Consider the following 24,695-nt stretch of genomic DNA (forward strand, 5'->3'; position numbering starts at 1 on the left):
AGAAACTGGTGTCCCATCTTCTAGTGGTGGCGTCTTCCCCTTGACCTTCAGGTCCCTAGGCCTTCCTTTCTTAAAATGGGGCAAAAAATCCAATACCAGTTGTGTGTTCTTTCCCATTATGATGCCTTGATGTCTGGGAGCATGTTCAGAATTGCCTTAAGTTGGCGTTATTTTTGTGTATTTGATACTGTTTTTGTTTGTAATACCCATTTTCCCATTCTCTGGAGCACAGTCCATACCTCCTTTCTCATGGTGTCTTCAGAGAACGCCGTCTCTGCCCGCAGGGCACCGGATCCTGCCTGTGGTGTGTTGGTGACAGAGATGTGTCATGAGGCAGGCTGCTGACCTCCTTCTCATGGACCCCTTTTATTAACTTCCCTTCCCTCAGGAGCCCCATACATTTGAAATCCTCTGTCTGTCAGCATTAAGTAGTAATTAATCTGTTTTTCCTATGTGGTAACCAGTATGGCTGCTCACCCTTGATAGAGTGATGTAGTTCAGCTCTGCAGCAAAATTAATCTGGCACTCTGCTTAGTCCATGACCAAAGGACCCACGTGGCCTTGCCTGTTCGGTCTTAGCCCTGTGTCTCCATGATAGGGGAAGTGTTGTCATTGTTAGGTGTTTTGAAATGTCCAAGGTGGCCGGCTTTCTGACAACCCCACGGGTTACTTTGAGAACCCCAGGGGACATGGATATCCTCGATGGTGTTTGCCATTAATTGGTTGCTTTGGTGACCTCGATTGACTTTGCTAGGGCGACTTTCTGTAGAAAGAGGAACGGGAGACTGGAGTTGAGTATCCATTGCTACAGGTCAAACCACACCTGTCCTGTCCAGGGACATCCTACTCCTCTCTCTCTTTTTTTTTTTTTTAAAAAAGAACTTGCAGAGAAACTTCACAACGTCTTAGATGTAACAATGCCATCAATCTTAAATGCCACTGAAGACTTAATTTGAATTAAGTCGTAATTTAAAACAGCAAATACGGTGCTTTAGGGTAACGTGTTGAATAAAAGTAAGGTCCTGAGAGATTGGTTTCAATTTCAGAAGGTAGATTATATTTGTTTGCTTTGTTTTTTTGGATTTTAATTTGTTGACGGAGGTAACACGGGAATATAGTTCTGTTGTAAAAAATCTAAACGGTACAGACAGAGAGTAAAATGTGAACGTTCCCCTCTCCACCCCATGCCCCTTATTGAGGTCTGATATATGTTCTTGACAGTTTGATATATATTCTTCCAGGTCTTTCTCTATAATTTCTATGCATGCATACTCACGCAAATATAGACTTTTTTTTTTCTGACATAAATGGAATCATGTAGAACGTATTGTTCAACCACTTGATTTTAAAGGGGTGATTTGCCTCACTGTTTTTTTCAGGCTTAATTTTATGGCCATATCAGAACTGATTTGGTTATTTTATAGCTAGTTGGAACTGTAATTTGTGAAATCAGTGGGGGAGTAGTGAGCCTCATTCAATAGCTATATCGTGGAATAATTTTGTCCTGGTGTATTAAGGCAAGAGTCATAATAAAAACACTACCCTTAAATTTTAATGTATTTAATGAAAATAATTGACTTGTTTATTCGGACTCTTTTTTCCCCAAGCACATAAATTTAACAAATTGAGTACACACATATTTTGTTGACTGTTTTCATTATAATTTTGAAATTATGTTGAATGAAAATGAAGCCTATTTAAAACTTGTTAAGAGGACAAGCATAAATATTGGGTTTGGGGTCTAATTCAGTCAAGTTCTTTATTTGTTCATAGACTAACTAGGGGGAAAACTGGACAAGTTTTTCTGCATTTTCTTAAAAAAAATTTTTTTTTAACATTTATTTATTTTTGAGAGAGAGAGAGAGAGAGACAGAGTGTGAGCAGGGGAGGGGCAGAGAGAGAGGGAGACACAAAATGGGAAGCAGGCTCCGGGCTCCGAGCTGTCAGCACAGAGCCTGACACGGGGCTTGAACTTGCAAACTGTGAGATCATGACCTGAGCTGAAGTCGGATGCTTAACTGACTGAGCCCCCCAGGTGCCCCAGTTTTCCTGCATTTTCAGTTCCCAAGTGATTCTTCCGTGTAGAATGAATTGGACTAATGTTGCCACTGAGGTTGCTGGCTACCAGACATTTAAGACCTTAACCTAAAAGAGCACTTTTTCCTCTAGCCCTGCAGAAGCGGCTGTTTCTGTAAAAAGATTATCATTTCAAAGTGTTGGGTTACTTCTCAGGTTCGCTGGTTATGACTGTCTTTAAATCCCTGGGAGCACATGCGGGTTTCTTGGATCGTTCACCTTTACACCAGATTTTTTAAATAGTTACCGTTTTGGAGGGATGGTCATTGGGTTCACATGTCCTAGTCTGCTTTTCTTCAACAGCAGGGTTTGATGTTCCTACCGCCCATCCCAAGACCACTGTTCCATTAGAAACTACTTGCAACACTTTCCTAAAAAGACTATTTATCTGGGGTGCCTGGGTGGCTCAGTCGGTTGAGCGTCTGACTTCGGCTCAGGTCATGATCTCATGATTCGTGAGTTCGAGCCCCACGTTGGTCTCTGTGCTGACATCTCAGAGCCTGGAGCCTGTTTTGGATTCTGGGTCTCCCTCTCTCTCTGCCCCTCCCCTGCTCATGCGCCATCTCTCTCTCTCTCAAAAATAAATAAACATTAAAAAAAAAAAAAAAAAGACTTTATCTGTTCATTCAGCAAATATTTGAGTGCTGGCTACAAGCAGCTCATTGTTCCGTTTTCTCACGTACCAGGAATTAAAAGGTATAATCATGACACATGTTCTAAGAAGTCACCTGATCTGTATTTTTTAATCTTAATAAATAGATTAATTAAAAATTCTCTGACATTTGGGAACTCTTTTCTGTCCCTGAGGTGCAAAATCTTTTCTCTTCCTGTTACTTAACGTCTTTTCCTCCTGGTTTGTTGTCACCTCTTTAGCAGAGGCGATTACACATACCCCATCCGCTGTGACAAAGGGCCCTTGATGACTAAAAGAGGAGTACCAGTGATTGGGGGAGATTGGGGTGGGTGGCCCAGCGAGGGCAGATTCTTTCTCTTGAAAATACACAAATATCCCAAGTCCTGGAGATGTAGAATGCCCTTATTAACTGCGGGGGATATTGTCTGTCTGTGGGAACTGGGAATCTCACTCTTAGCTCTGAATTTCTAGGAAGCCGAAACAGAAGAGAACTAGAGCAGTCACATACTTGCCATCAGACAGGAGACACATCCACACCGGGCTTTCTCCTGAGCACCCTTATGTTGGGGGTGTGGTGGCGGGAAGGTTGCTATGTCCCTGACCTAGGACTCCGCCTCCCTGCTTCCCAGGAGAACCTTGGGAGGAGAGGCTGTGGGGACGGCTCAGGGCCCTCTCCATGTTGGCCCCGTTTTCCAGAAACTGCCGTGTTGTCTCAGTGGGATCCAGGCTCTTGCCAGGTGCCGTCATCTGACCTAGGGCTGACCCTCCCCACGCATCCATCCACTTCTCTCCAGCTTCACCAGCGCTTCTCCTGTCTCCACCAGTTCCCTGAGACTCGGGGTTGGAAACTGTGCCTGGTGGGAGTCCCCTCCACCCCAAAGCTGGTGGCCGCTGCTCCCCAGAGCGTCTGGGACAGGGCGCCATCCTTCTCGGAGGCCTTTCTGGCGTTCGTCATCGGTTTTGTTCCGCGGTGGTTTTGTGTTGGTTTGGGGATGGCTGGTCTGTTGGGAATTCTGCTTCCCGGATGGACACGTCTCCAATAAACTATAGGGAGTGACTGTGCAGGTAGAGTCATTCTGTCTAGGCTCGTTCCGAAACCAGGCAACCCTCTTTATGATGCTGTTTAGAAATGATGTGCTGAACAGTTTCTTAATGTCTTCTGATGTTTTAGTACAGAAGATGGCATGGTGGACCGTTTTGCCGTCTGCCTTCTATTATTTCGTTACAGAAACACAAGACCACATCTGAGCGCCTTGCCTGGCTCTTTCTCCGTCCCTCCGTTGGAACGGGGGCTGTGGCCCCTAGCCGGGTGTCCTGGCACCTTTCTGGCTGGAGGAACAGCATCTGTAACTCCTGTCTCACGCTTGTATGAATCCAACTCTTCTGAACAGCTGTCCCCTCACACACCCTCAGCGGACTTCTCGAAGGGAGGAAAGACACAGAGACCTCAAGTGCCTCTAGGCTTGAATGTATTTTGAAAGGATCCTCACGGATCTCACATGTAATCCTTTTATCCTAAAGGGGAATTATTCTGGGGGTGAGGAAAAGACTGCCGTGGCCTGGGTTGGGGGAGAGTGGTAGAAGGACTGGAAAATGCCCCGAACAGAAGAGAGAGAGTCTCTGGCATACACAGTCTTTGTTTTAAAATTAAAACATTACGTAATACAAACATTTGCCTTCCCACTTTTACCCCTGCCACAGAAGAGCTGTCATTTCCCATATTTGGAATTTGGGGAGAGACAGGCCTCATTCGAGGACAAGGCCGGATCCAGTCTATGCTTTGGGGGAAAGTAAGTAAATATGAGAGCCTTGAGGGCTGCGGTATTTATGGTGAATCTATGATTACTGCATGTGCCTCCTTGTCATGATTTATTCAGCAGCCCCTGATGTCCTGGTGCTGATGCCGTGCCCATCAGTAATCTGACTCCTGTTTTCTTCTCCATATTTTGCCTTTTGCAAATGTATAGGCATTCGGCTTTAATCAAGTAGGCTTTTACTCTGTCATCTGTAACGGGGATGACTGAAGTCATGTGGAGGATTTTAAGTAACTAATCTCTTAAGACATTCAGAGCATAATCTCCCCCACGCCTTGCTCATCCTGCCTGCATCGGGGAGATTTGCAGGGTTCTGCAAAGGAGGCAGGATGGGGACTTTGGCATCCTTCGGAGAGACCGGGTGTCCTCCTTGCCGGCGACGGGCTTTTGTTTGCTTTTGGCGTGGGGACAGGGCCTGCTGATGATTTGCCATGTCGAGAGAGTTCAAGACGCCCCGTGAATGTGACTAGTGTGTTAGCAAATCTCGGAGCCGGTGCAGAGAACGAGAGGCCAGATGCGCACGGAGATACCGTCCAAGCTCATTGGTGTCTGTGCAGTGCGGCCGGGGCTGGCTCTCAAGGAGAGGCTGCGAGGTAGATAAGAGGCCTGCTGGTCCACGGTGTTCACTGACATTTGTCATTACATTACATTATATCAGATCCGTGACAGGTTCGGGGGTGCAGGACCTAAAACTTTCACGTGCTCTGCTTACCATTGGAATGTGACTTCATGTGCGTCGTTTATTAGACTAAACTGGATTACAGTTTCTTTTCACATCGTCCTTTCTTGATTTTCTGGTTTCAACCCCTTTCTGATGTTGGCTCCGTTTCTTGCTGTCAGAAGTGTCCTGCAGAGGAATTTGGCGAACTGCAGGTTCAGACTTCAGTGCTTTGTCTTAATGTGACGGTGAAATCCCTAGCAACATAGACTAACAAAGAGGATTGGTTTGAATTAGTAAAATGTTAGAATTACCAAATATTTTTCAAGAACTTCGCTGTTATTACTTTTAAGTAAATACTGTAACTCAAACTAGGCTAATCGAGCGCCTAATAAAGATCCTTAGGGGATCCTGCTTTAGGAGAGAAATAAGAATGATTTGCAATTAGCGCACCAATTGTTTATGTAAATGGAGTTTCTGAAAAACTGGATTGTGCTTGAAAACAGTTTGTTCTCTTAAGTATTTTAAATAGTCCCTATGAAACCCTGTGTAATACACTGCCGGTCAATTATATGTGGCATAAATACCTGTTTCACGAAGACCTAATTTGACATTATTAGCAATATTGGAATTTCCAAGCTAGTGGAGTCCCTGATCCTTACCCCCCAATTCTTCCACAGCACCTGCACTTGTGTATTTTAACATGAATTAGTAAATTTAACAGCTATCTAATGTGTTCTGCTGTGTGCTTGGCAGTGTGTTCTATAGAAAAGACAGCAGCCAGCACCCTTATGTAGCTTACAGGCTAGCAAAGAAATCAAGCAAGTCCACAAATAAGTACACGTATAATTAATTATAGTAGTGAAGCTGAACGGTGTATTACTTTTTAATTAGCGGTCTAACGCACCAGACTGTAAGTTCCATCGGGACAGGGATTGTATCTGTGTGTTGTTTGTTGATCATGGCATCCCAAGCCCCTCCTTCACCTCTTGCCTGGTGTGGAGTAGATATTAGGTTGAATTGTGTGACATTGCCACGTTAGTAGGTCAGCAACCGTTGAATACCAACAGCGTCATATGGTTCAACGTACTAGTTGTTGAGTCAATATGTATTGAATGTTGACTATGCGTTGTAATCAATGAACTCTGGGAGCATGCTGCATTTCACATGGTTTTCTTCAGCCAAGGACATGCTTGCTACCCTACTGGAAAAGGAATTTTAAAATTTCAAAGAGCTGAAACTCAGGACCTGTGATGTAGACAGGGTGCCTCAATGGGACTTCGGAGCCTTGTGTTTGGTATGGTTTCTGTGCAGTTCCTGGCACGTTTCCCAGGCTCAGGTGCTGTCAGCAGCCCAGAGAATCTGGGAGAGGTTGTGGGAAAAGCTGACATGAAGGAAGAGATCTGAGCGGGATGGCCCCGGAGAAAGGAGGGAGGAGAGACCTATCAGCAATGGAAAGACCCGTCCCTTTAGTCCAGAGTCAGAGGGAGCCCTCGCTTTTACGGCCCAGACCTCACGTGTTCTCATATTCAACGCATTTGTGTGTGCCCACGAAGTGCCCAGTTACTTGCTAGGCACCGACTGTCCTCATTGTGAGCCTCCTTTGTGCCTGATGGGTTGTGGGCTGGATGTAGATCGCTGGCCCATTGGAGGCAAGGGTTGAACTGAGGAGAAGGCCCAGCTGGGCCCTGCTGGGAGAAGCCTGGTGCTCTGGCCTGTGGCCTACTCCGTATCTGTGGAACTGGGAGTCGGGTCCAGCCTAGGGCTTGGACCGAAGCTTCCCCAAACCTCCTCTGCTAAGTACTTTTTTTGCATCTGTTTGGATTTGTTGGCCTTCTTTCCAGTTTCTCTGCACAAATGTCCAATTGTGTCCACTCTATTATCATGCTATTTTCTCACACCCACAGGATAATTTCTAGTTCAGCTCAATTCCACAGCTCTTTGTTGAGCACCCTTATGTGCCAGCACAGGATGGGGGTGGCAAGTTAGGAAAACACAAATATGTGACATCGGTCCCTGCCTCTGGCAGATGCCGTTGGTTGCCTACGTGGCAGCCGTTCTTTTCTTGATGGCGGAGCCCTGACTTGGTTTGAAGGTCATGCCTCTCTCTCTGTGCTACTCAAGGAAAAGTGACCCTACTTCCAGCTCCAGAATAAAAGTCGACTGATCTAAGCCAGTCATAAAGGCCCATAGTTTAGACATGGGCGTTTGGCAGAGTTTTGGCCAGTGAGATATGAGGAGAAGTCTGCTGTGGGGATTCTGGGAAAAATGTCTTCTCTTAAAAAGAAACACAGAAGGGGCGCCTGGGTGGCTCAGTCGGTTAAGCGTCAACTCTTGGTTTCGGCCCAGGTCATGATCTCGAGGTTCGTGAGTTCAAGCCCTGTGTCAGGCTCTGTACTGACAGCGTGGAACCTGCTTGGGATTCTCTCTCTCCCTCTCTCTGTCCCTCCCCCACTGGTGATGTCTCTGTCTCTCTCTCAAAACAAACACACACACACACACACACACACACACACACACACACACACACACAGGAGGAGGACAGCTCCTTCCACTAGATTCTTGGAAATGAGGCAGCCATCTTATCACCATGAGGAAAGGAAGTCTGTTGAGCCCTCAGAGGTGAGGAACCAGGGTCCTTGATCACAGAACCACTAAAGACTGACAGGCTGGCCTCCATCATACTTTCTGTCTTCACTGTTGCAGCCAGTCGAGTTGGTGTTTTTGGCTACTTACAGTTGACGGCAACCTATATTAGACTCTCCCTCAAAGGAGCAGGAAATAAGGATTTATTCTCATAAAACAGTACGATTCGGCTTATCATCCACATGCACACTATTCAGAGCCAGCGTTCAGCCCCATGGTGAGCCAGAAGGGAGAGAGGGAAGTCCCTTGGCCGGCAAAGCCGGAGCAAGGAGATTGTATTTGGAATGGATCCTGAGGTGGGATTAGGATTTGTGTGGGAAGAGCAGGAGGACATTCTGAGCAGCGGATGGCATGAGCAGACCTGCAGAGACAGGAGTGGCCAAGGCGCTGTCGGAGAACGGTGAGATTACGTCCTAATTCCACAGGCAGATTCTAGAGCACGGCGAGCTGCAGGCTTAGAAGGTGACCCTTGATGGATGCAGTGAGAGGCGTTGTGAGCAGGGGAGAAGCTAGGAATGGGGACCTTGAGGGGGAGGGGGAGGCCACCATGTGCCGGGTCGGTTAGAAGGGAAGACAGCAAAAGCTGAGTGGAATAATTCGGTTATAGGTGGTGAGGTTTGAGGTGACAGCAGTAGGAAATGGAGGAAGGTATCAGAGGAAAATTGTAAAGGAGTGAAGGAACTGCTGAGAGACGGGTTGATTGAATGCGGAGAAAGGGGGACATCTAGAAGCTGCCTCTGAGTGTTTGAGCATGATGACATAAAATGGACATTTGAAAGAGGGGATCGATTTTAGGACGATGCTGTCTGGTCTTTGCCACTGAGGCTTTGAGGTAATGATGGAAGACCTAAGTAATGGGACCTTGAATTCATCTGAAAATATGGGTCAGGCCTTGGGAACGAGAGGCCAGGGCTTATGATGATGTGTCAGAGACAGCACAGATACACACATAACCCTCCAGATCTGCACGGTTTTGTGGGGTCATATGCCTGTTCTTAGACAGTAAAATGGGTGAGGAAGTGGCAGGTGTCATCTCCTGGCGGAGGCAGCTAAGAGCCAGTATTCTTGCATTTCTTCCCCCCTCTTCCCCTTCCCCCAGGCCCGAGCATCCTGGGGGCCAAGGGCCACGGGCCTCGGATGTTGGTCATAGGGGAGCAGGGCCTCCTTCCAGCATAAGACTTCGATTGTTCTGCCCTTGGCCAGGAAGTGGTGGTGGTGGAAGCCATACCTGAAGCTGTAACAGAGTGGCGCTGCTCCCTGCTGCTTGTGCAGGGTCCAGGTGATACGTGGTCTTCAGGTTACGCTTCAGCACCTACTTCTGACACGGTTTGCTCAGAGGTCTGCGTGGAAGGGGTTAGAGCTCACTGGCTGCCTTTCGTTCTACCTCCGGGGCTTAGTGGTCTTGGAGGGTGAGTTTACTTCTTGCCTCTAATACCAAAGCCTTTTAGTTTTCCAGGGTAGGGGCTCCCTGCCCACGAGCTGTGGTAGGGAGATGGCCGCTCTCTCCAGGGGTAGCAGCGTGTCCAGTGGCTTGTGTAGGGGAATGTTTCGGTGGCCGGTATCCACTGGTGACCAGCTTGAGCGTCTCAATCATTGGTGGATCTAGACAGGGAGCTTCAGGAAAAAGTTCCAGAGCTTCACGGTAAGCTAAGAACGAGGTGCAAAGCCCAGTTTTTTTAACCATCCTCTTCTCAGAAGACTGGAAATGTGCCTTTTCTTAAAGGCTCGGTAGTGTGTGGAGCAAGGCAGGCCCTGGGCCCAGACCACTCTTTGCTACGGCCGGGTTCATTTTGCCGGGCTGACTCACACTATTTTCCTAAGGGCAGGGGCCCTGATGAAGCGCTGGGAGGCATTTGACATCTGGTTTTTGTCAGGCAGCGAGTAAAAGTGCAGATGCCGAATCTGATCTTGCCTTAAACAAAGCAGAGCTGGGTGCAGGAGAAGGGCCTTTGTGAGGCGCCTCTCCTGCTCCGGGTGCGATCTCTGGTGCGCTCTGTTTCTCGTCCAACTGGAAACTTGGAGGCCCACAGAGACCCAGCAGAAAAGCCTTCAGACGGAGGGATAGCCAGGTATTGGCCCCTCGGGCTTGTCTTTATGAATTTGAAAACTGAACGACATGGAGGGACCGTTCCTCTGTCTAACGTTTTTTTAAATTTTTCTTCCATTTTCAATAAAACCAAGGTGTCCTGAGTATTTGTGGGTACCGGTCTGTTCATGGGTAGCCGCCCTTATTTTACCCACTGCTCTCCCTGTTTCCTCTGACAGGCCTAGAAGGTCCACGTGTCGTCCCAGGGGGAGATGACACCAAAGCCATCTGTCAGCCTGGCCTTTTCCTTTGTCCATCTGTCCTTCCAGTCATCCTTCCATCTGTCTAGCCAGGCCACATTCAATAAGCATTTGTTAGGGAGCCGGCAGTAGGATTTGGGGCAAGCTACTTAACTCTTCTAAGCTCCCATTTATTTCCTCATCTGTAAAACAATAGGAGCCACTCATGTGGGTTAGTGGGAGAATTGAATGGGGCCACCCTAGGGAGAGAGCCCTTGGCACTTGCCTGGTGCCTGGTAAATGCTCAGCGGAAGTTGTCCTTTAGGACCAGGGGGCCTTCCTGGTCAGCTGACTGGTGGCAGGTTGCCTTGGCCATTTGGAGATTGGATTTAAGCCACAGTACATAGTTGCTGAGCCATTAATGCAAGACCTTTGGACCACATTGTCGTCACATTCCTTAGGATATCTTGCCATTCTTGTTTCAGTCTGGGCGAGGCCACCCTAGCGGGGCTTCAAGAATCTCTGAGCCGTTGAACATATCCACTGGCCGCGGAGTGCCCACCAGCCTTGGCCTCATTTGACGTTGAGAGCCGCGACAGCTCTGAGGGGGTTTCCTCACCCCATTGATTGGGCCCTACCCCCTGGGGCTCGCCTGCCTGTCTGCCCCACCTCTTTTGCCAGCCCTCTGCCTCTGTGCCTTGGCTTATGCGGTGTGTCAGCCGGCCTCGCTTCCAGCCTCCTCTATCTGCTCAAGCTCCTGTTTCTGTCAGAGCTCCTGTTCTCTTGCCTGTTCTTCAGGATTTCCCCCATTTTGCGTTCTTTTCCAGTGCTCTCAGGGAGCGGTGTTGATGTCATTTCACTCACCGTGCTGGGGTTTATGGAAAGAATGTGCGTTGGCATTTGAGCGTAAGGAATCCTAGAGTATCTGTTTAGAGTGTCCAGCGGAAGTGAGTTGTTTATTGCTGGCTGGCGTGCTGGGGTGTGGGGGGGCGGGGCTTGGGGAGATGGATACCTGTGTTACCTGTGATAGCATCCCCTGAAGCACAGGGACCCCACAGGCAAGAGTAGGCTGGCCAGTGCTGGACTTTCCTGCTGGTGGCAGTGGCTCCTGACCCGAGGGACCCCACTGTTTGCTCCCCTCCCTTCCCTTGTTGTCCAGACTTTGCCGTCTCCCTCCTCTAGATTTCTCCACGGACAACTCACTTGCTTTTGCCTCTGGTGACGTTGGTATCCTGTGAATACTCTTCAGTGGCTGCTTTCTGCCTCCTTCCTACTCTCCTCCAGTGACTTGAGGAAATTCTCGCCTGTGCTCTTTATGAGCCAGAAACTACCCCTGTCGCGGCTGGTCAGCGTATTGTGCTAAGAGGAACTCGTGAAGTAAAACGAGACACACTAACGAACTGGCACCTTTCGCCTCCCGAGCCTTTGAAAGTTCCTAGGAGTCTTGCAGGTCCACGCTTTCTGACCCCAGCCCCTAGAAGTCTCCGGCTCCCCCTGAAGGCAATGATAATGGCATTTACCCAGGAGCCAGGCACGGGAATGCGCTGTCCTGGCGCCTGTGGGAAGTGACGGGGAGTGGCCAAAGCTGGTGTGCCGTGTCACAGAGCCCAAGGGTTCAAACGGCAGTGGGAACAAGCCACAGTGTTTTATAAAGGAGACTTTGTCCTGCTCTAGCTCCACTCTGTGTTTAAGCTGGCGACAGGAGGAGATGATGCAGTTGTGGGCAGGCACTTGCACGACCTCTCATTAAGGCAGGCGAAATGAGAGGCCTGGAGGCCCCAGCCAGGCTGGCCTTGAGCAAAACGGTCCACAGCTGTCCGGCCCTTGCCATTCCTCTGTGCTGTTCTCTGTCTCCCCACTCCACCCCCCCCACCCCCGCCCCCGAGCAGCCATATCCACGGCTTCCCTCTACCCTGTGTCCCACTCAGGCTACAGCCTGCTCTCCTTGTCTTCACCGAGCCCTCTGGTGCATCCCTGACCCCTGACCCGGAAGGTTTATGGATCGGTAGGGTGGCTCCTTTGCACTGAAGAGGGAAGCAGAAGCTGACATTTATTTAACCCCCAAGTCAGTCCAGTCTGTGTGTTCACACACGTTCTCTGACTTCATCCCTGCAGTTTCGGGTCAGAGGACTGTCATGCAACCCCTTGTCCAGATGGGGCAGTCAGGGCACAGCGAGGTTGTGTGATTTCTCCAGGTCACGGCCAGCACAAACCACTTCCTGCTAAGGAAAAGGAGCCCAGTATTGGTCTAATCTGCTTTATTGTGGGGAATTAACATGCAACAGAAATTCACCAGTCTTAAGTGTATGGTTCCGTGAGCGCTGAGGGACGTTGGTGTGAACTGCCATCACAATCAATAGAGAGTGGTACTTTTGCCCCCGGAAGTTCCCTCCTCACACCCTCAGAGGCAGCAGGTACAGATCTGGTGTTTGTTACCACAGTGATGTCCTGGCCAGAGTGTCGGCCATATGCAGTCCTACAGTATGAAGCCTTTTGAATTGGACTTCTCTCACTCAGCATAATGCTTTTGCAATTCATCCGTGTGCTTGCATGTACGGATAGATCGCATTCTGTGATGGACAGAATGTCCCGTTGATGGACATTTGGGTTGTTTCCAGTTTGGGGCTAGTATAAATCTGCTGTTTCGTGTACGAGACTTTGTGTGGCTATAGGCTTTCATTTCTCTTGGGTAAATAAATACCAGGAGTGGGTATTGCTGGGTCATACGGCGAGTTTACATGTAACTTTATAGGAAACTGCCAAACTGTCTTCCCCAGTGACTCTGCCATCGTCCTTTCCCACCAGCAGAGTATGAAGGGGGACTAGCACAGTTGACTTCTAACCTGGGGCCTTTCCGGTCATCCCATAGGGTCACTAGCTGCTGTGGTGTTACTGGCGGATAATCACTTTAATGTGTACCGAGCTTACTCTTTTCCTTTCCTCTTCTTTTTCTTTTTAAAGAGTTGTTTGCCTTTATATTTATTCAGATTAGAGAATTCTAGAAACCCCAGAGCCATTTGGGAAAACACATATTTGAGATTCTGTTCCTCTAGAACCATCCTGGTACAAAAATCAGTATCAGATGGGGTTCTCCTGAGAAAGAGAACATAAACGTTTATAACATGAACATATATGCATGTGCGCATATATATGTATGTATACATATATGTACAGACATGCATATGTATACACACAGGCACACATACAGAGATTTAACTTTTGGAATAATTCTTGTGGTTCTGTGGTTGGCAAGTTTGAAGTCTCTAGGGAAGGCCAGCATACTGGAAACTCAACAGGATTTTACCCTGTAGTCTGAGCCTTGATTTCTTCTTCACTAGGGAAACTTCCATTTTTCCTCTTGAAGATTTCAGCAGAGTAGCTGAGACCCACCCATGTTTTCAAGGGTAATATCCCCTCAAGTCAACTGATCGTAGACATGTTTGGTTCCATAGCTGGCTCGTGTAGTGGCTAGGTTATAGTAACCAGTTACAGAGCCTGCCCTTTTAATGTGGGGTTTCTGGAAAAGTCTTAACATTTGGAGCCAGCTGATACTAGAGAGGTTTTCTCCAGGTGGCCCTTGGCAGCCCAGAGCAGCCTCCTTCGCTGGCTTTCTTCTCTGCCATCACCTCGGTTCGTAATTTGGAGTCACTGCTTGGGGCTCTCCTTAACAGGTACCCAGTGACTGCGGTTTTTCCTGCATTACTTTCCAGTTAAGGTCCCTGATGTTTTGGCAGTCCCAAATGGACAGGGACGCTGTCAAATCATCATTGGCCTTGGTGTGGCTCCTGGAGAAAAGGAGTTTGAGGAGCATGTTGGCTGGGTTCACCTTTTTCTTTATTTGTGGTGGCATTTCCTGTGTGGGGACCGCTGACAGGTGTTCTTTGGTAGGGGTCCAGATGAAGGAAGCACGGGTCCTCTGGTCTGAAACATTGGTGTCACGGAGTAGAACGCTGAGCACGGGTTTGGGGAGGGCAGGATCAGCTGGGGAACCTGACTGCTAGGCTCTTCGCTGTCATGCCCTTGAAATGGAAAGTGTTGGTTTCCTGCCCTCCCCCTGACTCCTGCTAACTGCTGACCTTGGGTGAATCATCAGACCTTTCAGGACCTCAGCTTTCTCACTGAGGAGTAGGGACAATGGTCCGCATTGCACGGGGGGTTCAAGGGTCAGCTGCACTGTCCATGGGATAGTGTCTTGTGTACACACGTAATGTCATGAGACTTGGCCTTGGCCACTGCCCTGACACTCGAAAGCCGCCTCCTCCAGCCCTCCTCTGGGATCGCTATGACTGGGGTAGGCTGGCCCAGGGCTCTGTCAGCTGAGAAGGCCGGCCTCTGAGAGCTTGGGGCATGGAAACTTCCTGCTTCCTCTCACAGACTGACAGTAATAAATGCACAGAAGAGGACTGAGCTGCTGCTGAGCGGCCAGGAGTCAAGGACACAAAGGATGGTCAGGGGAGTGAGTCAAAGCCCCTGAAGGTCACACGATGAGTGTCTATCGCAAGTGGGATTTCTTGGTCACCCAGGGTTGTGAGTACCAAAGTCGCTGGATTGCCGACGAAGATGGGCCTTGGGAAGCCTTGTGGGAGGAACAGGAGCTCTAATCTGGGAATCCGGAGACCTGAGTTCTCTAAGCCCCTTTGTCAGGAGCTAACCATGTGACAGGTGACGTGGCCACGTGATACTGACAGGTGTTCTTTGATGAAGGAAGCACAGGTCCTCTGGTCTGAATCATTGGTGTCACAGAGTAGAACGCTGAGCGCAGGTTTGGGGAGGGCAGGATCAGCTGGGGAACCTGACTGCTAGGCTCTTCACTGTCCTGTCCTTGCACAGGTTGAGCTCAGTTTCCTTTTCTGTGAACAAGGGAGTGGGACGGGATGATCTGACTCTGGAGCTTTCGCATAGCATTTGGCGAATGAGGCTCTGTAACCCCAGCACCTCTCACTGTGCTTTTTGGACCAAAAAGAGGGTTTGCAGCCTCTGTTGTTACTGGGAGGTAAATCCCTGTGGCTAATGAATAACTGCTTTAGGGGCAGAGGTAGGGGGAGTGGAGGCTGCAGGGTAAGGTGGGGGTGGGGTGGGGAAGGTTCCAGACGGGGGATCGGGGGATGATTTAAGGCAACACTATGCAGAGGAGCCTGAAAATGCCTTTGCTGAGCGGTGTTTGCCATGGGCTCCCTGGCAGGTGGCCTGGTGGCCCCCGCTGATGTCTGCCACCCTGAGCTCTCAGGGCCCAGCACACAGCAGTGAATGATGATGGTGCAGTGGGCCTCCTGCCCCGAGGGGTTCTGCCTGCTGCCACCACGCCCTGCAGCTCAGGACACTTCTTCCCCGACAGCCCTGGAGCTCCTGGCTCTAAACCATGGGCTCTAATTCTGGCGGAGGCTTTTGCTTTTCCACATTTTCTTATCCACTTGAGCAAAATGCTCTTCCTTCCTCCCCGTGCAACAGGAGTTTTTAGCTTTCTCCCTGGTCAAATTTTGCTCTGCCCTGAATCCCACTGTTGTTTCTTTAGGTTTATCTTTCACATCCCGGGCCTGGACCCCTGCCCCTTAAGCATAGGGACTCAGGTCCTCTCGGCTCTAGCTGCTTGGAGGCATCTAGAATTCTAATATTATTCATCAAGGGTAAAGTTGCCCTCAGAAGTGTGCAATATGAGCTCTTACCCTTACGGAAGTCATTCCAGACATCAGAACCAGAAGCCTGAGGACCAGTTTCTTTTCATTCTGAAGTTTTCTTTAAAAAGATAATTCTTGCACCTGTTCAAAGACAAATTTGGAAGAATGAAAACACACAAAATGTTCCGTATTTTGAAGTAAAATTCTGTGGAACGGCATCTTGGGTGGTTTTTAATGGTGACCGTCCTACCAATAGTACTTAAAAGTCTGGTAACATTTTAGGAACACTAATTGGATGAATACCGTTCCTAACTTTTCTGACTTAAATCATAATAACACAATTCAAAAGCCCTTCTCCAAGCTTCCTTTTGTCCTCTGCTGCCCTTTTAGCTCTGCCCTCTGCCCTCTCGGAAGGCTGCCCTCTGCCGTGATCACTGCTCTTGTTTCTTTGAGGTTTATCTTTGCTCTGGATGCTGCTACTGCTTTTTCTTTTTTTTAATTTCCTATTGTGGAAAATTTCAAACATACACTCAAGTGGAGAGAGTAGGATAATGACCCCCACGCACCCATCACCCAGTTCCAGCTGTTATCAGCTCACAACCAGTCTTGTTTTATCTGTACCCTCACTCCCTTTCCTACCCTTCCTGTATTATTTTCCAGAAAACCCAAGGAACACTTATTATCTGCCCATGTGTTGTGGAAAATTCTTGTCCATTAGGCTGCATTTTTCAGTAATTTGTGTTTGCATTTAAAATCCCTATTCAGAATAACAAGGAGGTAACATTTTGTCCCCATCAGATTGGTGAAAAATGTAGAAGCCAAACAATACCAGGGAGTTGACAAAGACTTGGAACAGAAGGAACACTTAAACCCTGACCTTGGGAATGTAAATTGGTGTGCCAGTGTTGCAGAGCGATTTGGGCAGCATGTAGCGTGACTGAAGATACCCTTAGATGAACAATTACAAGAATATTCATTGCAGTGAAGGGTCGGACCATTTAAGCATTCATCAACAGGAAAATGAATAGATAAATCGTAATAGATACAGTGAATATTCATACAAGGGACTATGATATGCAACAATCAAAAGGAATGCACTTGGAGTGACAGATGTCAACAGAGATTACTCTCAAAAATGTTTTTGTCAAGTAAAAAAAAGATGCAAAGTGCATTCAGCGATGACATTTTAAACAATTTTGAAATGTGCAGAAACTCTATATTGTTATACATCTATAGTAAAAGCATGAAAACGGACGGGAGTGATAAATGCCAAGTGCAGGATGTTGTTGTTTCTGCAGTGGGGGCGGGGGTGGAATGGGACTGAGGAGGGGGAAATACAGACACGGGCAGCATCTCTAGGGCTTACTTCCTTGGAAAAAAAAAAATTAAGCAAGTGTGGCAAAATATTAGGATTTGACAGTCCCGGAATAGACACAGGTGTTTATGCTTCTTCATTCAAAAATTAAAGAAACGTGCAATTATTTTTAGTCTTCTGAACTTGAGGTGGCTCCTGTTGTCGCATGATGTCATCAGCATCTAGACTGAAGCTAAGAAACGTGTCCATTCCTGAGAAAATGCATATTTTGTCATTCGATGACAGTGGGTTGTGGATCCCCTTAAATTTAATAGGTTCCTAGAGGCCCATGATTCCACGTATTTTCCAGACACTTATATTGACAGTTAGAAAAAGCCAAGTAATGAAGCCTTAATGATTTGACTTAACAAGTTATAGAAGAAGCAATTACATTGTGCTTCCTTTCTTCTTTTGGAGAAGGTGGGAGCCGCATGGGGGAGGGGCAAAGGGGGACCCTTCCTTCCCTGTATGTAGTCTGGTCCTAGATGCGGTCTCCTTCCCCTCATCTGCAGTCATTGAACACCCATCTCCACGCCTGAGGCTTGCACCGGAGTAGGACAGATGGTCCCGGAGGAGGTAGGATTTGGAGAATGAGGCCTGGGTGACCAGATGTACGCAGGATGGAGTTCCCATCTTTACCAAGACATACATCTTGGAGGCCTGGTCCCTGCCTGTCCATCTGCAGCTGTGCTCCGTGTACCTGTGCTCATCCTGGCCTTTTAGCCAGAGCCCACACTGGTCCTCTTGGTGAACTCACCCTTCGTCCCCTGGTTTTGCGTGTGCCCTGCCCTCACGTGTGGATGAGTGCCTCCCTATACCTGTCCCTGAGCTGCGTGTCCTTAACTCCTGTTTACTTCCCGAGATTCAGAGGAAGGTGACTTCCATGAGATGCCCTCCCTGCCTCTCCCCAGGCTGACCCCACCCTCCCATGCTCCCTGTGCAGTTAGCTCCTTATCTGGTTGGTGCCTCAGCCCATGCCCATCCCCCTACCTGTTACTTTTTCCTGGGCAGTGATGCAGTTAGAACGGTTCAGAGTACAGACACTGGACAGATTACTTACCCTGTGGGCGCCACATTCATCTGCAGACAGGGTGAGAAAGGCACCGACCTCACGTTGTCATGAGGGCTAATTGTGCCCCACGTGAGGCCTTTAGAACAGGGCCTGGCAGGACTCAGTGCTGAGACTAGCTGGTGCCGCTATTGTTATTTTCCTGCTTCCTCCCCCTTCCTCGTTCTCCTCTCTTCCTTCCCTCCTTCCTCCTCCTTTGTCCTTATTGTTGTTCAGTCACCAACACAGGCGGATGGAAACCATTGTAAGCAAAGCCTATTGGCAAATTTTGGAAGGCCCAGGGGGAGATCGGATGGATGGGGGTGCGGGCCTGGGATTTGGACACCTTGAAGACCAAGGTGGAGGTATTTAGACGAGAAGGGACTGGCAGAATGGAGCCCCTGGGAATAACACATTTTCTTAAAATTCAGTTGTATTTTTTTTTTTCAACATTTATTTATTTTTGGGACAGAGAGAGACAGAGCATGAACGGGGGAGGGGCAGAGAGAGAGGGAGACACAGAATCGGAAACAGGCTCCAGGCTCCGAGCCATCAGCCCAGAGCCTGACGCGGGGCTCGAACTCACGGACCGCGAGATCGTGACCTGGCTGAAGTCGGACGCCCAACCGACTGCGCCACCCAGGCACCCCTCAGTTGTATTTTTAATACGTGCGGAATGGCTTAGGATTTGGCATCAAACTGCATTTCCTGAGAATGCCTACTGTGTGTGCCAGCAAGAGGCATGGTGATGCAGTGCACCTGTGGGCGGGACAGGCAAGCGGAGGTCTTGTGCCCAAGCATCCTGTTCATAGTTCTCTGGCTGGATTAGGGTATTGTAGGGTTCTGTCCTTGACCATTCTGCACTTTTTCTGGTGAGTTTTGATGAAGGTGAAGGTCATAACTCATTTAAAGTCATTTAAAGAACTTAAAAACAAGAAGAGACAGCAAATATGTTGGATGGTAAGGAAGACAAAAAACTAGGTAGGGTGATGTTCTGCATTCTGTTACGATAGAACTGGGCTAAAGGCGAGGTTTGGAATCTTAGCTGCACAAGTGTGAGAGGGGGAGGCTGTGGGAAGGCGGCAGGTTTTAGTTGGCAGGTACCAACCATGTGGTGTGGCCACCAAACAAAGCTGTCTTGTCTGCACAGAAAGAAATTTGGTGTCTAGAACCAGCGTGGTGGTCTGCTTGCTCTATGCCAGTCAGACCACAGGTGGGGGACGGCATGAGGTTCTGGGTAACACGTTTGGAGGGACAGAGGCAAACCGGAGCCTGTTTAGAAGAAATAGGGGAAGATCTTGGGCTGTCCAGCCTGGAGAGGAGAAGCTTCACAGCTTCTAGATGGCAAACTCCTTGAGCACCAAGATGGTTACTGTGCATCTCTCATAGCCTTAGTACCTGTTTCAGTGTCTCGTGCCTAGAATGTGCTCAGTTATTACCCACTGAATGGGTAGACAAGTGGCTGGGCTCGTCCTGTGTCCAGGACCCCTGAGCTTAATTTCTGTTCAGAGTAAAGAAGAACTTTCTAACAGAGCTTCTCCATCTGGGCTGCCATCAGTGGAGATGAGCCACAGGTGTGGGGAGTCAGGCTTAGGGGGCAGTGAGACCACGAGGCCCCAAGAATCATTCTTTACATCCCTGAGTCAGGGCTTTGTGTGGACGGAAGTAAAGGGAGGGGGTAGAAAAATCTATGATTGCCAGGGGTGGCCAGGAACAAGTAGATTTGTAAATGAATCTGCTGGAAACTTATAAACGTACCCCTCCCCCCCCCCGCCAAACAATGCTTTTTGTAATTTCTGGTTAAAATGCCCTAATTTGAAATAACATCGAGTAGGATTTAAGTTAATAGTGTGAATCGCAGTCCCATTTGCTCAGCCTCATGGCCCAGATCGGCAGAGCCATTTGTCACAGTTGGTTTTAAAGCCAGGAAGAAAAATACTCCTGGATGCTGGCCAGGACTTCTTGTGGAGATGCTGTCTTTGGAACATGGAAGGGGTGGGTGGTGAGAAAGCTGAGGTTGGGCAGAAGGAGGGCCATGTGCCGGGAGGCACGAGATTGGGTGCCAGTTTCCGTCCCTGGCTTGCTGGTTGACCTTGGCCGAATCCTGCAACCTCTCAGGCCTCGGTGCCTGGTGGAGAGGGGGCCCGGCGGAGCATGCCTTCTCCAGGCTAGGCCAGGGACCTTCTCATTCTTTTATTCAGTCAACTAATATTTGGAGCTCCTCTTAGGTACCAGGCACCATTCTAGAAGCTGAGAATCCAGCGGTGCCAATACTTCTTCTAGTTTTAAGACCTCGGATGCTAAGAGTGGCTTCATCCATCCTGGAGACCAGCATTTCTTCCAGGCAGAAGTGCATGCAGACTGTTGGGAGCTCAGGAAGAGTTGTCAGCAGCCTTCCTCCTGATGCGCTTGAGGCCTGAGAGGGAGGAACCAGGGCCAACTCAGAAGTGCATGAAAATCAAGCTGTGGAGATTTGGATCGCTGAACACATGTTCCCCAGAGCACCTCTGAGAATGGAAGGAACCATAAAGCTGGTGTAGGGAAGGTGGTCGTGGAGTGGGGCTGTCTGCAGGGCAGGGCCCCCCTCTTTGCTGGAGGAGGCTGCGGGAGGCCTCAGGTGGGCTGGGGGGGGGGGAGGGTGATGAGGCACCTGTGGGGAGGCTTGTTCTTTGGAGTGGAGGTGCACTAGGAAGGGGGTTCTGGGAGAATGAGCGATTGATTCCTCCTGCAAGCATGTACCGGGTACCTGCTGCTGAAGTGCAGAGGGGCCCATGGAGATGGGTTACAGGGGGGCTGTGACTTCAGCTGCCCCGAGGCTAGCAGGGCAGAAGAGTGTGGGGCGAGTTGCCCCAGGGGGCAAGGACAGCCTCGCAGCAGAGATGACAAATGGAATGGGCCTTCAGGAGGGACTAGGAGTTGGCTGGGTGTGGGGCAGAGAAAGAGCCATTCCCAGGAAGGGCTTTGGAGTCTTCTGAGTTTGCATTCGTGTTGTGGGTGGAGGCGGAGGCCCCGTCAACAGGCTCTGGTCATTTGATTCTTGGAACGATGGGGGATATACTTCAGTGCCCAAAAAAGAGGTGGCCATCACAGTGTTCGAGGCTGAGAATTCTTTGTGCTTAAGCTGCCATAAGTCTTTTCTGGAACACTGTGGGTGTAAAACAAAAAATAGTCCTTCCTGCTCTGTGTGTGGGGAGTTGGAGGGATGAGGGCTGGGAGGTGGCTGGCGGGCCAGGTGCAGAGGGTAGCAGGTGGACGGAGGTATGGCTGCCCAAGGGGGGCCACAGGAGGGGCTGAGAGTGACTGAATCAACAGGATTTAGAGACGGTCCACATTGAGGTAGCAGAGAAGAACAGGGACCCCCCCTCTGCCAGGAAGAGAGCTGAGGAAGGCAGACATCAGTGGGGATTGTTTGGGAGGAAGTCAAGTATGGGCAGACACAATGAATTTATTTAAACACATTTCTGGAATTGGCGGCTCGACTCCAGGGCTTGGCCAGGCTCCGTGCCTCAAAACCAATGAGAAGTGGGGGCAGGGAGGAGGGGGCGCCTGGGTGGTTCATTCGGTTGAGTGTCCAACTCTTGATCCCAGCTCGGGTCATGATCTCGTGGTTCATGGGTTCAAGCCCCGCATCAGGCTCCACGTTGACAGTGTAGAGCCTGCTTGGGATTCTCTCTGTCCCTTTTTCCCTCTCTCTCTCTCTCTCTCTCTCCCTCAAATAAATAAACTTAAAAAAAAAAAAACAGTAAGCAGTTGGAACCTGAGGTGAGTTTGAGATGGGGTCTAGACCTTGGGGATTCCATTGTTTAGAGGCAGGTTATCAGTTACATAGGCTTTTCAACCAACCATCCCTAATCTTGGTGGCTTAAAATAAGAATCCTTTTATTCTCTCTCAGGAATCCTGTAGGCCAGGACTTCAGGAAGGGTTTGGCTGATAGTGATTCTGGCTTAGTGTCTTTGGTGAGGCTGCAGGCAACTGTCAGCTGGGACTCCAGGAGGTGGAGCCATGGGGACCAGCCTCTCTTTCTCTTTCTGTGGACATTCTTGAGGGCTGGCATGGCTTCCTCCCAATATGGTGGGCACAGGGCAGTCAGGCTGCTTCCATGGGCCCCAGGGTTCCAAATGAGTGTCCTGAGAGAGCCAGGTAGAAGCCTCTTGTGACCCAGCCTTGAGGTCACGAGTGTCTCTACTGCCGTAGTCATAAGTCTACCCAGATTCAAGGGGAGGAGACTCAGATCTCATCTCTCCATGGGAGCCATGTCAGAGTCAGGTGAGCAGAGCACATGGAACGAAGGTACCATTGTGGTCAACTTTGGGAAACACTTGCTCAAGTGGGGAAACGGCAGGAACACTTGAACTCCCCAATATATTACAGGCAGAGAGTTGGGGGCGCCACCTGTGGTTGGTGGGCAGCCCAAGATACTGGGCACACAGGAGAGGATGCGCCAAATGATGATGAGCCTGACGAAGGAGATGTTCTGCGCCTGTGGACGCAGAGGGAGGTGCAGTTTGGCCAGAACCACGTGCTTTTGTTGATTAGTTGTTTTCTTCCCGTGCTTGAGCCCATCCCCCCACCTTCCCCTTAGGGCTCTAAACGACACTTCATTAGGGGAAATTGTAAGTTATCTTAGTCTTTTTTATTGTCTCTGGATTTCACTTTGGCATAGCGTGCATTTTTATTCATTTACTTTTGAATGAGTGAATGGATGCACGTGTTTAATTTAAAAAGATGCACAAGGATGTAGATGGTGAAGATTAAGTCTGCTCCTCACCCGTCCCGAGAGACTGCCGTTGCAGTGCACGAGTAAACTATTCTCCCTGCTCGTCTGGTCTGGCCCTGAGGTTCTTCCCTAGCCACTGCCTCCTCTCCAGACCCGACCCAGCCACCTTCGCAAGAAGGCAGGGCCTGCGGACTCCGGGTCAAGCCCAGCCTGGGGCTCTGTTCAGGTTTTTCTGAACCTGTCATTTTAGATGTTGCTTCTAATTCAAGTTGGATTCATTCCACGGTGGTTCTTTATTTCTGCTTTGTGTGGTTTCTAAGTGTTCTTTTCCTCCCAAGATCCTGATTTCTGATATTTTTTGTTCTGCCAGTTCCACGTACGTTTCCCTGGTAAAGGGACGTCTGTATAGTTGGGGGAATCCATGGGCTTTGAATTTTGGTAGTGTTTTCCCTTTTTGTTTGTTTGTTTGTTTGTTTTGGTTTTATTTATTTCTTGCACATAGGGAATTCAGCCCTAGAGAGGAAACTGAGAGATTGTCTAATGTAAAAAACGAAACAAAATGAAACCAAAAAAACAAAACACCTCCCACAAAAAAACTCCAGACCAGCTCTGCTCTACTTCCTTGGGATGGATGTCAACCTGCAGAGACCCCCGAGTCCCTGGAGCAGGTGGTGGGAAGTTCCTGATCCAGCCCTGGACAGGAACGCCTGAACCCAGGATGTTCCAAATGGCTCGAGTGTGGGGACCCTGGCACCGTGCCCGGGCCTGGGTCGACTTCTTAGCTGGCCTTCAAAAGGACAGATTGCAGCTGGGCTCTGCGCGGTACCTGAGCGCAGCTCATAGACACCAAAGTCTTTGTCTCTGCACTGCGCAGCATCGATCCGTAGCATTCGAAGCTATTTTTTTCTCTCTGAGTGTCCACGAAATTCATTACTTTACAATGAGCCTGTCAGGGATCACCGCAGCGAAGAAGCTTTCCACTCAGGTCCCAGTGCCTCATTCTTAGGGAATTTTGCCTTAGCAAATAAATCAAATATGCTGTAAATGCACTAATGTCACCATCCCCACCAGTGGGGATCTACAACTTTGTCAGAGCCCCTTTCTGTCTATTGCCTCGCCTGTTCCTGGTGGCGGCCCTTTACTTTTCCGGATTTGGCTGGAGGTTCTGCAGAAAGGTTTTTAACCGCAGCTCCTTTGCCCGTAAAAAGCACCCCATGCAGTGGGGCCTGTGCTTGGCTCTACGGGTATGGTGAGTTAATCCTGCCAGACAAGGGGAGCTCTAAGTTAATGAGTACAGTCTCTCTTTTCCCTCCTAGAGCATGGATTTCCTGTACAGTCCGTGCTGAGTTCCGGGAGACAGAAACATATGGCTGAAAAAGGATCGCTGAGCAGGATTAAAAATTAATCCTTCAGCTTCCACGTCCTCATTTGTTGCCTTCCAGGTTTGGTTTTCTTTCTGCCTCTGAGGACCCCTCATTCGGAGTGTTGTGTGGTCAGTTACTCCATGGTTCTCTTGAAAGCGGTTTCGGAGACGCTGTTTAAATCCTGGTGGGTATGTCGCCTTTCAATGGCAGTCTTCTGTGCCGAGGGATGCTGGCAGCCCCTGCACCCCCAACCCCGCACCTGTCCCCCCACACCCACCCCCCTGCCACACACCCACCCCGTAGCTCATCTGGCCCTACACAAAAGGCAACTGATAACTCCCCTTATCAGCACTAGATGCGTTGGAGACCTTCGGGGATGGTCAGCGTTTTCTGGTTTTGATTACCACGTAACTATTTTAAATGTGCAGCCCTAGCAAAGTGATAACCTTCACAACCATATAATCAGAGCCCTCATTAGTGGGATCATTTTCTGGGTGGAACAT

The 24,695-nt window shown here is 49.1% G+C and overlaps 1 protein-coding gene across 7 annotated transcripts in view; it reads left to right on the forward strand.

The window, feature by feature from the left end:
* Nucleotides 1-24,695, forward strand: part of IGSF3 (immunoglobulin superfamily member 3) — a 93,790-nt gene that overhangs the window by 9,035 nt on the left and 60,060 nt on the right. For 3 of the 7 annotated variants that reach the window (XM_058716078.1, XM_058716079.1, XM_058716084.1), the window contains exon 1: nucleotides 5,024-5,117. The exons of 3 other annotated variants lie outside the window; for them this stretch is intronic. In XM_058716078.1, the coding sequence (XP_058572061.1) occupies nucleotides 5,039-5,117 (79 nt within the window). In that variant the 5' untranslated portion in view covers nucleotides 5,024-5,038. Of the gene's footprint in view, nucleotides 1-5,023; nucleotides 5,118-14,562; nucleotides 14,621-24,695 lie in introns of those variants that run through there. One more of the 7 variants, XM_058716083.1, reaches the window with a different exon arrangement.

This window comes from Neofelis nebulosa, chromosome 2 (genome assembly GCF_028018385.1).
Source record: "Neofelis nebulosa isolate mNeoNeb1 chromosome 2, mNeoNeb1.pri, whole genome shotgun sequence".
NCBI classification, from domain to species: Eukaryota; Metazoa; Chordata; class Mammalia; order Carnivora; family Felidae; genus Neofelis; species Neofelis nebulosa.